Source organism: Cygnus atratus, chromosome 1 (genome assembly GCF_013377495.2).
Source record: "Cygnus atratus isolate AKBS03 ecotype Queensland, Australia chromosome 1, CAtr_DNAZoo_HiC_assembly, whole genome shotgun sequence".
NCBI classification, from domain to species: domain Eukaryota; kingdom Metazoa; phylum Chordata; class Aves; order Anseriformes; family Anatidae; genus Cygnus; species Cygnus atratus.
The window spans coordinates 193,580,161-193,596,716 of record NC_066362.1 but is presented as its reverse complement, the minus strand read 5'-3'; the positions used below and the strand labels follow the sequence as shown (position 1 = coordinate 193,596,716).

The 16,556-nt window shown below is 40.8% G+C and overlaps 1 protein-coding gene across 6 annotated transcripts in view; it reads right to left on the bottom strand.

Annotated features, from left to right (window-relative positions):
• PDGFD (platelet derived growth factor D) overlaps positions 1-16,556 on the bottom strand; it is a 144,515-nt gene that overhangs the window by 57,032 nt on the left and 70,927 nt on the right. For 4 of the 6 annotated variants that reach the window (XM_035542581.2, XM_035542578.2, XM_035542580.2 and 1 more), the window contains exon 2: positions 2,990-3,194. In XM_035542581.2, the coding sequence (XP_035398474.1) occupies positions 2,990-3,194 (205 nt within the window). The remainder of the gene's footprint in view (positions 1-2,989; positions 3,195-16,556) is intronic. The other 2 variants (XM_035542579.2, XM_035542583.2) reach the window with 1 other exon arrangement.

Genomic DNA, 16,556 nt, shown 5'->3' with positions numbered 1-16,556 from the left:
CCCACTTGTGGGAGTTGAATAGCTCTGTAAATAACAGACCTGCTTTCCTTTTTCTGCTGAGAGCCCATGTGAAAAAAAATCCAAGCATGATGCAGCTTGAGAATATCAGCCCTGCTGCTTTTACATTCACAACCCCCAAATTACACAGGACAGAAAATAACAGATTCACCAAAACTGAATCACTACATCTGCCCAAACCCTGCTGAAGCAAACATTTTTTGTGACATTAGAAAGTTTAGTTCAAGACTGAGGTAAATTTGTCTTGGGCTCTCTCCACCATCCTCTGCCCAGGCCCCTGCTGTCTGGTGGGGATGGATGTGGTACCCCAGAAGAACTCCCCCACCGCCCATGCAAACGTCCTCCACTGCCCCTGGGCAGCACAACAGCCCCTTTGCTGAGCTGGCAGGCACAGCTGGGGCCATGCTTTGAGGTGATGTCAGCTCAAGGACATTTAGGTTGCCCAAAGCCCATGGTGTTAACTCCTGCCCCAGGGCCCTGCAGGCCTGGCCTCTTGCCCTGCCACCTTCCCTGAGGCCCTGTGCCAAACAGATTGGCTCCTCCAGCAGCATCCAGTGAATACATTTCGTAACACAAGATGTTGTGTGGTTTTCAGTAGGAGATTGAACAAAACCTTGTAGGCTTTTGTGAAAATTGCCCTGATTGGCCTCCACTTCCTAAGGCCAGGAGCCAGAGCAGCTGCTAGCAAAAATGGGGCAAAGCTCTTCTAAGTAAGTTTCTCTGCTTTCAACAGCAAAGACTTGGCTGCAAAAACCATGGAAGTAGGTATAATTTCTGTTGTTTCTGTGCATCCACAGAGCCTCAGAGGCTGGGTAACTTAATTGCTTTTTAGAATCACCCTTTATCAATTACCTGTGGAAATGCTAACAGCACTTCTAGAAAGATCTGCAAAACCTGAAATATTTCCCCCTCTGAAACAGCTCTGCTAAAATGTACCTTTTCATTCCTCAGCCTGAATGAATTTCAATCAGTTCAGCCTTAACAGTATGCAAATTACAATAATTAGCATTAATGAAAAATTGAAAGAAAACACTAGGAACTTTCTGGAAAAAATCATAAAGTCAAAAGCAAGTACAAAAGGAATCTAAGGTGTAGAGACCCTGAATTACTTGTCCAATACGCACAGCATTCAAGCACATGCTCTACTCAAAGCATTCATTTCAATTAAAAACATGCCTTGCTGTCTCTCTAAAGCAGCACTGGAGGGATTGTCGGGGACTAAAGTTGAAGAAAAAAACTAGTTTTGAAAAACATATCAAGCATTAACAAAAAATCTAGCTATGCATACAGAAATGGACAGGCTTAAAGCCATTACAAGCTGTCTCTCTGAGAAATTCCTCGCTCTGGAAGTAATACTAGGCAAATAAAACTGTTCCAGTAACTCCAGGGAAAGCTCTATTTCTGAAAAGAATGTGATATTTCTCCAGCTTCTATAGTCATATGGATTACGGAAGGTCTTTGCTTCTCTCTGCATCCTAAATTAGCTTCTCTAGGAAAAGCAGGCAGAACGTCTTCCAAGATGGTCAAAGTCCAGAGTTCCAATAATGGCTTGACTTCCCCTCACTGTGCCACCAGCTTTAATGACTCTTGAAAGAAAATATTTCATCTTTTTCCATGGTAAATTAGCCCTCTGTTTCAAAGTTGCAATGATTTAAGGTCAGCCACAGTTTATCCACTATGTAAATATTAACAGGCTGCTTCTGTATGCATTAGGCTTTCAATCTGCAAAAGTGTTCGAGGTGCTAGGAGGTAACTTATTACTGTGTTGCTGATCTCAGACCAACAGCACCCGAGCAGAGCAGAAGCTGCCAAGACAATAAATGCGCAGGAGAGGAGAGCCAGCTTCAGTCTGCATTCCTTTATTGCTAAATGGAAAACAAACCTGCAGAAATGGTTCTCTCTATTGGTAACGCAGAAAATCAACAAAGCAGAAACACACAAAGAAAATCCACCCTGTAAAACCCTGCAGAGCTACCAAGTCCTATAAATGCAAATTAATTGACAAAGAAGATAAGATAAGCAGGGTCTGGGTGTGCAGAAATCCTAACAACTGAGTTCTCTGCATAGATAAGGCGCAAGTAACAGCATGATCAGGCAGAGAGCTGGAAGCTGAGGCTTGAGCTTTTGATGTAAGCTGCATCACAGCAATCTGGCTTTTGGAGCACACGGCAATCTTGAGCCTGCTGTCCCTCACAGACCACATAGTTGAACAAAGGAAATATAAACAAACCAAAAAATTGTATTTATAGCATTTTAGTGAATGCTGGCGAGATTCAGCTTTGCGCTCTGCTGTTGCATAGCAGTTTATCCGCCTGGGTTAATCAGCCAGATCAACCGCGCTTATGGCCATTTTGGCCTAAAAGAAAAAAACAAAGGAACTGCAATACGGTAGAGTATACCCTATTAGATATATTACTGTGCAGAGTATACTGACGTTTGTGGGCCTACATTTAAAGGTTTTAACAGAAACTGTGCCAGTGAAGAATAACATTAAAGATAAACAAATAATTTGAAGAACATCATTATATTTTTCAATGCATTTGTATTTGTCCCTCACACCCCAATACATACACATACCTACTCATGCACTCCTCCCAGTGCCTTACACCTACTGAAAAAGATGTTTTTGCCTGGCTGAAACATGACAGAGCTGACAGAGGACAAAATCCTGTTAAAGTAGTTCCTGAGCTGTTAGGTAGCTGGATTTGAGTGTACAAGTGCATTGTACCTGGAATGTTATAGAAGGATAAAAGCCTGCCAAAACTGCTTCAAGTCTAGGGTAGCTCAGTTTATGATAAACTCGAAGACCAAGGCATGTTGGAAGGAACTCCTGGAAGCCTGGGGCTTGAAGCAGGGCCAGGGTTACTCAGGTTTTGGTTTGCGGTCTCATGCCAATGTCCACGCCGTTAAGCTAGAATGTCATAGTAAGGAGCTCTTTGCAATATTCCACACAAGACAGCTTGCCACTCACCTGCAGATTTCATTTTCAGGCTCTTCCAGTCCAAACTGATTGTCAAAGGCCAGCTGGATCCTGGTGCTCTCCGGGGAGTGGAGCCGCCACGTCAGCAGGAGGTTCCTGGGGTAACTGCTTGGGAAGCGAGGACTGTGGATGCAGCCGTTCCCTGCCACGCTGATGGTCTCTTCTTTTCGGTACAAGTCTGTGAGGTGATTGCTCTCTGTTAGTAGTCACAACTTGTAGAAATTAGTATGTTGTTCCAGTTACAGGAAGGCAAAAAACACAACAATTTATAAAACAGAACAAATTATTTGCATTTAAAGTCTATGACTTCTTAAGACTTTTTAAAGTTGGAACTAGGAGCATTCATTATTAAATAGGAAGCACAATGTACATTCTCTTAATTCAACCCCCATTAAACAATAAGAACAACAATACTCAATTGTACACAGTCTTTATTTTATGATAAATATATCATTTCTTTTACATCAATATTGATTATATAACTCCCGTCTCGCTATTTCAGTTTTAAAACAGAATTTGAACTTTAATAAAAGTTGCAAACATGAGAATAATCAAGTAAGACAGAGCGAAGTAAAAAGGCAAACATCCCTGCTTCACAAATTTGATGCTCTGGGGAGAGATGCTCTCTGAGCAAAACAGCATTAACAAGGAAAGAGTGATTGGAAGTTTGTTTATTGTGCTTAAGTATTTCCTCTCAGAAGCATGTGTTAGGTCACATTCTGACAGTCTTCTTATGGTGTGATTCTTCTGGTGTCAAAGGACCATGAATACAAGTAGGTACTCCACACTTACAACAACAGAACAGAAACAGGAAGCTGGCTCACCCACCACCATACTGAGTAACTTCAAGACAAACAACCGAGCTCTTACTTAATTAAAATTTCACAACTTTGCCTGAGCAAATACTCAATTGTTCCTAAAGTTTGCTTGTACTGAGGTAAAACCTCAGCTGCTGTAAATCCCTTACTCCAAGGATAATGGGAACTGTGTCAAGACCCAGCTCCCTAAAAGTCAAAATGTCCTCTCAGTTGCGCCATGTACTTGCATTGTCCAGCTGTTACCAATAGCGGGATTTGGCTCCCAGCACTGACAAATGGCAAACAACTAGATTTTTGTGCACTGAAAATTTTAGTGTGGTGAAATTTCAAAGATCAGATGGCTTCAAGGCAACATGCAGTTTCCAGTCAAGATATTTGAATCCGAGCCTCCACATGTGAAATGACTATCTACACTCCCCATATGATGCGTGGAGGTCTTGAGTAATTGAGCCCAGCTCAATTACTCACAGATTTCTAACACCATTTACGATATCATATGATTTCCTTCCTGGTCTCCATGAGGATGGAGAGGTCCAGCAACACATCTATCAGTCTCAAACAGAGTCCTGTGGAGCTGTGCTGTCTCAGAGAGCCACCTGTGTGTCAGCAAGCTGAGATCCTCCTCAACATAGTCAGAGGGACTTACACTCTGATAGGTCTTCACTCAGTTACCCAACTGCATTGAACAAATGTTAACTAATGGGAACATGGGCACTAGCTTTCATGTAAACATCTGAGCTCTGGTGTCCTGATCTTAAACTGAACATCAGCTCCAGTTCTGTGCTGAAGATTTGGTCAACCTCAACTGCAGGCAGCCTAAATGTAAAACCAATGCCTTCTCCTGACTTTGGCTATTGAGGAATTCTCCCCCCCAAACCACTCTACTTAATTTCAGAACCAAGACTCAAAAATACACTGAATATCCCTCCCTGCCCTCCCCCCCCCCCCCCCCCCCCCCCCCCAAACAAACAAACAAAAAACCTAAGCAAATAAATTTATTTGTTAGTTAAATACTCATGGAAAACAGAAACCCAGAGAAATGTTGCAAAATTCATGGTAAGTGAATTTACTTTTCAGGTGGCTTGTCACTGGTTCCTGGCTGTAAATACCTCCTTGCACAAACCTGTAAGCAGTGTGGATGTGTGTCAATGGTTCATTGTACCCTTCTGACAAGGTAATAATTCTTGCTTCCAAGCAACCTGAAACTTAGAAGATAAAAGTCTGTGTTTCTTGTAAAAATCTCCAAAGATCTATTTGTGACATCTTTTTAAGATGCTTTCATTCAAGATGAAATGTTTTCACACCCTGAGCTATCCCTTCTAAGCAAATACAGCCTTGACTGCATAGTTCACAAAGTTTTGTTTGTTTTGTTCTGTTTTGACCAAGTGATTTTGCACTGGGAAAGTGAAAATTCAGTGAAAATAAAGACCACCTGCAAATGAGTTTTGTTGTAATTTTCATCAGGAGCATCTATACACAAGTCTGTTTTACATATATATATATATATTTTTTTTCTGTAACAACAACAACACCAAAAAAAGAAACCAACCACCAACAACAAAACTTTTTTCTTTTTTTTTCTTTTTTCTTTTTCCCTAATCTGGAAAGAAACAAAATGTCCAGCCAACCCTACTGAGTTCTTTCAGAAATAGTGAGCAACTTTGGACTCTGAGAACACCCAGTACACCCACCCAAGAGGACAGAGGATATTCATAGAGTCCAAAATGTCCAGGAAAATGGATAAAAATAAAACAGTTTTGTTGAAAGCAAATTCTGCACTTTTGAATGAAGCAACCATGCCCTAAGTCAGAACAAAGGTTACTGTATTAAAACATGGCAAATTCCTCCTATACCTGAGAGTATTTTTTTTCCCTTGGGCAGCAAATTCTTGCAATTTTCCCACTATAACCACACATTTCGTTGGGGGATTCAATGTGGTTCATATTTCTCACAGAAAGGTTCCCCTTCCCAGCCAGATAGGAGCACAGATGGGCTTGTATATGTACCCCAAACAAAAAAATCTGTGCATGTTACTCAGCACACCAGTAGCAAAAGCATGTTACCAATGTTCTTGTTCCCCAAGGAGACATGCTCTGTCAGTTTTTCATCTAACTAAAACTCTGAATCCAACAGATTGGGGTGCTCTGCCCCTGCTGACTAGATCAGAGCAATGCCTGATCTGCATTGCTGCATCCACAGCTCTGCATTATCCAAGTTGAACAGGTAAATTGAGAAATAAAGCAGCACATTGAAAAGCTTATAAAATCAAAGCACAGTGACTTATCTCTATCATAGCAAACACAGCAATTATAGAGTAACTCATTATAAGGAAAGGCTAGAGGGAAGAATGGGAGGAGAATTCTCAATAAAAATATAACAGGATGAAGGTATGGCTTTTCCACACAGAAAGAAAATCTGTTTGACAATAATGGACACAAATGCTGTTTCTATAATCCTTCACAAGGGATGAAATGCAAAGCCACTCAGAGCCTTCACTTGACACTGGAGTAGACTCTTCAAGAGCTTTCAAACAGTTTGATTCCCTCTTACCTCTGTCCCCATGTGCTAATTTACAGTCTGAAGTAGTGCAGCCAGGAATGGATCTACAGTATTCTAATAGGATTTTCTGTGCAGTTTTCCAGAATTAACTGGTTTAAATAGACTTGGGAACATGGTCAACCCAAATTCAGTCTCTGGAGGTTGGCCCCTCACAAACTGTCAAGTATCTGGGAAACAGCTTGAGGAGATGTAAGCAATTCCTGTATTTCTTGTAGGAGCTAAGACAGGAGACTGAAATAACAAGACCATTCCAAGCAGACAAGCATTTCAAACATTGTCCTCATCAGATACACCGGGGGAACTCATGGAAATCAGATACTGGACATGGGGAAAGTCAGAAAAAAAAAAAACTTGGAAAAAGATGTAGGCAAAGGAAAAGAGAGTGCCTCTTTCAAGGCACAGAACTGTCCCAAGCTGTAATGCAATACAATGCAGTATTATACAGTGTCCTGAATGCCATGTAGTAACTGTATTCCTTAATGCTTTATGGTACTAAATAAAAGATGACAGTGGGTAATACACTACCTGTCACATTTACTAAAAAGCATATAAAATCATTTCACAATGAATAAAAGAAAGCGTTAAGTCATAAGGCAAAAAACAGAGTCCGTTTAAGCAATACGCACAAGGAGGATATTCTAGATGGCAGGAGCTAGAAAGACGTCCTTACACATGGGGGAGGGAGCCTATTTCATAAGAAAGATGAGTGAGATGGAATTCTTTGCAGTAAAGCAATTCCCTGCAGAGGCTGAACTGACTGCAAAACAACTTTATCTATATTTTACTTTTCTGGACTAACCTATCTTTTATTCCCTTAATTCTTGCCCAACTAATATTTTTAAACTTACTGGTCTACACTACAGCCTTCCGGGTTAGAGGAGCTCCCATTGCTTATAGAAGATGCATTTTCAGATGTGTTTGCCTCCCTCCACCTGCATGGAGATCAGCTGAGCGTGATACACAGGGGGAAGTCCAGCCCAATACTCTGAAGACAGGGATTGTCTGAAAACTGTCCCCAGCATGAGTGCCCAGCACATCCAGTGATTCTCCTTTCCAGCTAGGGCATGCTCTCCTAATGTCATGCTGCATGAGCAGCAAGATCTGGAAACCCCAGTTTCATCCTGCGTTTGCTCTGGATTTCTGCATTTCCTAGTAAGCTTTCACAATGTATCTACATGCTATTGTTGAACCTGCTCCCAGTCCTGACATACCTGATACAGAAAGAAGTCTGCTTTTATTATCATCGCTCAACAGACAATGAGTTCCTTCACTTAAAATCAAAATAAAACCAAAATGCAATTACTGCTTGCTAATAGCTAATCTGCCATCTGTTCTTGGATATTCATTGAGCAAAGAGAGTCTGTAAGTGCCAATTGCTTCAGAAAGGAGAAGAATTCAGAGAATGACCTTGTCTAAGGGCCTAACCAATAATATGGAATATTTAGTCCCACTTTTCTAAGGTTTCTGGAGTTTTAGCCTCACTAGTAAAGGCATTTTTCTGTGCATAAGTTTGCTTCTGTCTTTCTTCCCCTTGTACATGTACTTGTAGAAGTTGGCCAACATCAATAAACTTTGACACAGTGGTAGAAGCTGAAAAGATACTACATTCTGACATGCTTTATGACAAGAAGTATACCCTCTTAAATCCCATGGAGCATAACCTGATGAGCTCATCCTCTGTTACAGTTCGGGAGAAAGTTGCTGGAAACCATGTGAAGTTCATTTCATCACTTGTGAAACTATTTGTTTTATTTCAGGAAATAACCTTGGGAGTTTGCATGTGGGAGTTTTCCAGATATAACTCTCCTCCCCCACTGCTGCCGTCTTTGAAACAAATACAGTGGTCAATGGTTTGCCACCAGTTTTTAAACAAAGGAGATAACCTTCGGGGAGAATAATAGCTCTTCAGTTCCCTCAGCTGAAAATTAGCCTGATCTAAATAGCTGAATCCTCTGAGTGAGAAGCAAAGAACAGTAAAACATTTTTGAATCCAGGCCACAAATCATTTAATCTTGGGGACAAGCATGCCAAACAAGCTGTATTTATGGCAGCCTGTTCAGATATTCATTGGCTTTTTTTTTTTTTTTTTTTTTTAATTCCTCCACCCTCCTGCAATAAGGAGAAACTTTATTTGTTATCCATAAGGTTCTGCGTAAATCAGAGAAAAAGATGACAGACTTCATGGTCAAAATAGTGTATTTCATAACTGGTCACAGCTTGTTGGGAAGATATAAAACTGTAAGGTCATTTACCTAGTTAAAAATATTATGCATATATTTTTAGTGAATATAAACAATAAAATTAATCTTAGATAGTCAACATAACATTATGTTTCTTCTCTCTAATGGAGAAAATAATACTACACAGTAGTACCTGTCTTAGACATCTCTGTCATTTCAGGGACAGAAGCTTCATACATCTAGCTCATTTCTGCTCCTATAGACAGTCATCAATAAAAGATCTGCAAAAACACAGAATCGGCCTGCATGGGTGTCTGCGGAGCGAGGGAGGGAATGGGTTGGGATTGCCATAAATGAGAGTGGAATAGCACTTTAAGCCTGTCCAGATTTAAAGTTGTAAATTTAGGCTCACTAAGTGGTACTAAACTGGGAAAAAAATCATTTTGGAATAAGAATGCATATGTAAGAGCATATCAGGCCAGGGGATCCAGTCTGAAGCATTACCTTAGGTTGTGTTCAGCTCAAGGATCAAAACCTAATAAGAGAGCAGGATTTTAACACCACCTCGTATTCCTTGCCACCCAGTTACCAAGCAATTAATAAGTGGGCCCAAAACCCACTGGGAATGATGAAAGACTCAGTCAGGTAGGCTGGCCTCTGAACTTCAAACAAGCAGCTCAAGGTACGTGCTCCTTCTCTTATCAACAGGCCCTTACTTTTGATGAGGAGCATGTAAGATATTCCAGACATCAGAGTTCAAATCCAAAGCATGACCAATGCTGTCACTGGAGTAATATCAAAAGATGCTGTGTGCATGTTCAGCCAGATTCAGATCTGACATGCACTCACCCAGTTCCCTCCAAATTCCTGAGCTGTGTGGCTAGAAGAATATGTTTTATCGTGTATATAGGGTATATCAAAGCATGAAAAACTGAGATGTAGTTAAAAGAAGCAAACTTAACCAGTGTTAGAACCAGCACCAAAGGTATCAGAGAATGGAAACAAACAAACAAACAAACAAAAAACACACCGCTGTCTAAAATTCAATTCAGAGCCATCATCCATTTTATAATAAAACAGTTAGTAGTCAGTGTGAGTCCCTGTGCAGAAAGCCCCATGGGTCTTGGAATTACATATTCAATCTGCTGTTTAACAGGACCTCAGCAAAGACTATTCACGAGAATATTAATTGGGCAATTGATAAGGAAGTCCAGGCACATAACTCACAGAGACAGCTTGTTACAGTGCTTCTCACTATAATAAGCATTATTTTATTCTAATTTAATAATATTTGTACTGTTGAATAGTCACCACCATAACTGCTTTATGAATGTGATTCTAAAGAAATAGTCCTAAAATGAAGGACAGGCCTGCCTGGATTTTGGTGAGATGAAAACTGACTCGTCTGTGTCACCCTTGGTAAGCACCTTGCTCAGGCTTGAACTGTGCTCCACAGATGAACACTGAAAAAACAAATCCTTACTTGTTTTTATGGAGATAACAAACTGAGACATTTGCTTTCTGCAGTCAATTTTATTACTTGCCTTTATTTGACCTCTTGATAAAGATTTCATTCTACACAAAAGGACGTGCTGAATGCCATAATTAAAGAAAAAATGTCTATAGAAAAACAACATATGCTACGCCAACATATAAAAAATGTTGTTAACTGCCAGTTCTTTCATGGGTGGATGTGTTGCAATGGATTGGACTTCCTGCTGGACTCTTACACCAACAGCTGAATGTATTTTTCTCTTGAGATTCCATAATTAAGTATGAAAAAGGAAAATGCATATAATCAAGAATGTGTAGTTTTAATGATGTGGAATAGGACCAATGCAAATAACCCCATGATCATGAGAACAAAAATACAGAAAACCTTGAGAAATCGTTTGAAAAAAATAAAGAAGGAAATTACACTCCTGGTGCTGCAGAGAACACAAGGGAAACCCAATAACTGAAGCGAAAGTTTGCAATGAGTGCTGACACCTCCATGAACAGGCTGGTACATAACAAACTTGTTCTAAGGCTGATCAGCAGATGTGTAGTGCCTCGAACAAGATCATGATAGACACAACTGCTTTTAAGCATGAATATCAAACTGGACTTTGGCTCATATAGTTTTGCTAAGTGAAGAACTGGAGAATGTGAACTAGAGAAATTTTCTTGTTTAGGTAGTAGTTTCAGGTAAGCAGGCCTGTGCAGGAAGTTTCCTTTATGTTCTTCTGGTGTAATGAAAAGATACTAATTTTCATTTTCCTTCCATTATTTTTCAGATGTTTATGACCAAGGACTATTTTTATCAGAAATCTGGTGTGACTTGCTGTAAAAGAGGATTTAATATATTGTTTTAGAAACTAATTCAGTCAAACACTCCTAAGATTCAACAAGATGTGGAACTACCTTAAAGAAAGAAAAATATTGATAAAAGGAAAAGACAAAATCAGTCAAAAGGGGAAAGGTTTCTCATGCTAAATATATTGTAGCAGATTACTGAGTGGAAGGTCATATGTTAAAACATTAGGCAGTAAAAGAAGAGGCTGATTCAAAAGACAAATCAAAGCAATTTTCTCTTGTAATATGAGTTTCTTTACCCTCTATGTCAGCACTGAAACTCTAGATCCAGAATATCTGGAAGGGATTGAAGTGTTTCTTCTTAAAACGCAAAGTCTGGCAACAGTGTTCTGGTAGACATCTTTTCTGTGGCCTGATTTTGTCACAGGCATGTTTTTAGTCTCTTAGGGTCAGTATATGACTAATTGCACAAAGATAAAAATATTGAAGTCCCTCCAAGCTAGGCGCCCCATGTTGGACCTGGTAGCTGAAATGAGACCTGGAGCACTAGGTCCAGTGCCAGACTACCTGTTACGCATCCAGGGAGAAAATGATCAGGATCAGACAGTCTATAGAGTGTTAACTACCACAACATGCATGTTTGGCAGCAAGCCATCTTTTAGTAAAACTTCTACATACATGTGCTCTCTTAGGACTGATAGCCACGGATGCCCTCATTAAGACAGGTATCTAGGCTTTTCCAAAAAAAAAAAAAAAAAAAAAAAGAGAACAATGGAGGCAGATCTCACTGTAGGTAGGCCTTTCCTTTTTCTATAGTAGCCTAGCAGCAAGCCTTTGCAAGGAAATGGGAGCTTGTGTTGCTCTTCTTGTATTTGTTTGAGAGAATTCAGACCACATCTGTCTCCTCCCCAGGGATAGATGGGTTCTGGATGATGCTTCCAAGATGGGCTGTCCATTTGCCAAGAAATAGTTAGAGGTAAAATGCACAAGCAGTTCTTGGAGCAGGGACCAGAACTCGAGACTTAGCCACAAAGGAAGGAGCCAGCAACTTTCTACTTTCTGGCTCCAAGGCACCCTGTCCTGGGTCTCTGACAGTTTAGACCAGAGTACACCATGGCTCCCTTTCAGCCCTCATGCCTGAGTTTTCTTATGATGGAAACCACAGCACTGGGGCAAAGAGGATAGTGTACATTGATACATTGAGGTCTTTTCCCAGCATGGAGGCAGAACACAAGTAAGACCCTGGGGAAGGTTTTCCATCATTTAGATAAAACCCTTGTGCTGAGAAACATTTCCCCAGTCTGGAAAGCAATTTAAGTCATACATACTGAAAGTACCGGATACTTTAAGTGCAGAGGATCTTTCCTGTAAGTGCTTAGGATTTTCTCTGAGGATTTGGCATCAGAACACTACAGAGCTGTCAGGCGGATAGATACTGCAATTTAACAAAGTTTCCAGGCACATTCATAAAATTCTTGGCTGTGGCCTTGCTTTACTGTTATGATCTTGCACCAGAAGATCATCTAGAGATTTCCTTAGTCCTGCACCAAAGAATGAAACTACATGTGGCAGAAATACCTGGTGGGAGAGCTCATTCTTTGCCAGTAGGATCAGTAGGGATCAGTGGCTGGGAAGATGATGCTGGTGTGCAGCAGCACAACCCACAAGCTCAGGTGCTGCTGTGCCACATGTAGCAACAATCTCTTACACCGGCTCTGCTACATTCTGATTACAAAATTAGAAATGGAGTTGGCTCTCAAAGTTCCATGTCCATATCCCAGATTCCCAACTACTTTCTGGAAAAAACAGCTGGCTACCAAAAGGAAGTGATTTGAAACATTGCTTCTAGGCTGGAAGGGGAGAGTTTGAACAAAAAAAAGAATTGCTGAGAAGTTGTGGAGCTAAGCCACCACTCAGGCTCAACTCATACTGCTGCCCCATGCAGTCCCTGCTACATCCATACCACCTGCATTCAGCTCCAGCAGTACTGGGCTTCATGTATGTCAAGCTGGCCAGTCCCAGCTCCAAAATAAGTTTAAGGATGGTAAGCAATGAGAATCACATCATTTTTATGTCCCACCGTGGAATTTACTTTCACTTAGTGATACTGACTGCATGAATCAAGCTATCTAGAGCAAGACTTTGTTGTCTTGCTCTTTCCTCATTGTAGTGCACAACAGTGGAGGGATGATGGAAGCAGTAAAAAGGCACACAAGGTTAAAGGCAGTTCTGAGGTCAGCAGATTGCTGTTCTGCAGTTCTCTGTTTGATGGGGGGGGGGGGGGGGGGGGGGGGGGAATCTTGTTGGTTTTGCTCTCTCTCTACGTGAACCTGACAATTTCACTGTCGATTTTGTGGCAGCTGGAGAATCCAATCAACGTTTTGTATTTGTACGCCACAGAAACAAGGTGAGGGAGAACTTCTCCTCTGAAAATTTTACAGTTTACAAGATAAAGTCTAGAAGAACTAAGAAGTCCTGAGACAAATGATTAACATTCAGCAAACCAGTGATTGGACAAAGAATTGCATATGTCTAGCCAGATTTCTACTGCAAAACCCTAACTGGGCAATGCCCTTAGAAAACCAGGTTTTGTTCTTTACCCAGAAGCTCCTCAAACAGGATGGAAAAATACAACTCTTAATAATAATTAAAACAACAACAACACCGAAACAGTACTTTCTTCTTTTCTAGCAAATTAGGGCACAATAAAATGAACATATGCATGGATGTTTTCTTCCTGAGAGAAAGATTTTCTGTCTGTTTCACCTATTAAATAAATTTCACCTCATGCATTTTCACCTGAAAAAAAAAGTGACCAGAGCAGAACTTGAACTTCTGCTGCCATGTGTTCTCAAACCTACTGTAATACATTTCCCTGTGCTTAGGTTTGCTGCCAAGAATTTGAGAGCAACAAAAGATACTGCATGAGCAGATGAAAACACATTGAAACCTGTGTGGAGAAAACCATGTTCAAGACTCCCCTAAGACTCTGTGGGAATAGACAGTATATATCTTTATGTTCTGAACAGAGTTGAGTGTACTGTTGGCAAATCAAGAAGTAATTAAATAATCCTTCACTTTCATGGACCTTCAATGAGCTCTCTCTTTTAAACAGAAAAAAGGAGTCCATAGTGTAATCATGCTGGAGGTAAAACCAAGCTTCAAAGTTGTCCTTTGACTGCAGGTTCAGTGAAACGTTTGACAGAAAAAGAATTGAGCAGTTACAATGACAAATTCAGCCAACTTTGTCTCCAGATCTCACAAGCAGGAACCCAAAGCAGCACATTTCACTCCTCCGGCTCTCAGAACAACATAACTTTAACCAGCAGACACCCTTAGCATCCCCTCACTCTAAAGCTTCCAGACAAAAAATGAACCAAACACACTCAATTTGCCCTACCTTGCAGAAAGACTAGTTCTGTTGAGAAATGCCAGTCGATGTTGGGGCAGAGGATTTAAAAGAGAAATCTCAGGCTATCCCTTACTCTTGTTGACCTAAACTGCATACTAAAAAAGCAGAGAAGCAAACAACGGTGGGATGCACACTTCTGGCCACCAGACAGGAGCCTGATAGTTGGCTGAGGCATGACCAGAGCAGATCCCCAGGAGCAGTGGGACCCTGCATGTGGAGAGTGATGCCAGGCCACCAGGGCTTACAGCCTGTGGGCTGTTGGCAGCATTGGGGTGGGAAGGCCCACTCTCTGCCTGTGATGGATGGGAAGTCAAGGGGTGCTATTTCACTGCCCTCTCACTCCAGCTCTGTGCTAGCATTGACGCTGCACATCTAGATGAACTCAGGTTCCCGAGTCGCTCTGGTCCTGCCCACTAGAAAGGCACAGCTCTGTGTTCACTATTTAACATGGCTTCGAGCAGCTGTTTGGCCAGAGAGCAGCATGGTAAGAGGCTTATGTGACTGTGATAAAAAGGGTGAGAAAGTCCAATAAACACAGTATTCTCACAGCATTTCATTTTGTGAACATGCTGTATCAGAGCTATTGAATGGAAACGGACATACTGCACCATTGCCTAGGCATTTTTTTCCACACTAATGCTTTAAACGAAGAAGCTTACCTTTGCACCCTTTGGACTACCCAAACAAGTGACTTCATTTGCTTTGCATGTTTTGATGGTATCTAGGATTACAGTCCAGTAAGAAAAAAAAATTAGCATCAGTCCATCTCTCCTTGTAACTATAACTGAATACACTGTGATGCCATTTTTTTAAAATAGCCTCAGCAATCTTGAGCCAGACATCCCCAAATTACTACACCAAGAAAAGAAAAATAAATTCACCATACTACTGCATAAAGCTACAGTTTAGTCAGTTTCCAGAGGAAAAAAATAAGAAATAGTAAAAGCTTTTTTATTGCATTTAAAACTACGAAAATAACAGTTACAAGCCACTTCACTCTTGCCAGGTTGAACCTTTGCCCAAAGGAGGAAAAATGTTTGTATGTTTTACCCATGAAAGAGAAAAAAAAATCAGCTTGGCAGAACAAATATGAAAACATGATTTACTAGAAATTTGGTGTCAAAAATGTATTTTTCCAGTTTCTATTTGCTCGCAAAAATTCTAGACAGTTTTTTGTTCTGTTTTGTTTTATTTTGTTTTGTTTTATTTTGTTTTGTTTTGTTTGCACTTCCAATGTGCTTCAGTCATTCCTGCTGAGTTTATCAGTTTTTTCCATGGGAGAACTGTCCATCAAAAGACAAAATTTTAAACCTTTCTAGATTTAGACTTCAGAAGTCCAACTCTACAGCAGACATTTAAGAGGACTCCATAAGATGAAATGGCAACAACCATTTTTGGGTTCCCCAGGGTGAAATATTCTGTTGTTTGTTGTTGTTGTTGTTGAAGCTTAGGCTGTAATTAAGGAAGTACCACAGTGATGACTCTGAGAATCTTCTAGTACAAACTATAATTAAATAACTGACATCTTTGGTAAATAACAGCTGCATTGTGTGCTACTAAAATCAGTTGTGAGCAGTGTAAATAGTGTTTTATTTAGCTCTGCACAACTGTCCTACAATTGCTGGCCTGTGTACTGGTTTGATTCATTTAAAGTGGTTGGTTGGCTGGTTGTTTTTTGTTGTTATTTTGTTTTGTTTTGTTTTGCATTCTCACAGGATGCTCCTGATCTCACAACAATTTCCAAAACCTCACCTGTGATTTTTTTTTACTAAAACAGACTTGCAACATTGTAAACCTCCCCTGCTTTTATGAAGACTGATTCCTTCCGCATCAGCCTTTTCTCTCCTAACTGCTTGCAGCTAAAGCTGCAAAGACTGGTGAGATGCTGAACTTGGCTACACCCATAGGGGACATTAGCTCAGGGAAGCTGCAGCAGCAGTGGGAGAATTTCAACAAGATGTTTCACCCCACTTGCTTTCCATACACTAGATTTTCCAACTCAGTCCTCGTTCTTTCAGTGTAGAAGACATTGGGCAGCATTTTGGAGCCATCATCCCTTGCTTTGCTCCCTGAGAGCCTCATGGGCTAGTGATGTGATGGAGCATGCTATTGCATGGGCTGTCAATATCCATGCTCCCTCAGCATTACAGGTCCTTAAGTATTTCTCAAATCCACAGTGACATGAGCAAACATTATCAAGATTTGTGCAGCAAATATTTGGCAAGGAGAAGGCGGCTCTCCCTCCCTCCCTCCCTCTCTCCCTTCCTCCCTTTCTCCCTCCCTCCCTCCTGGGT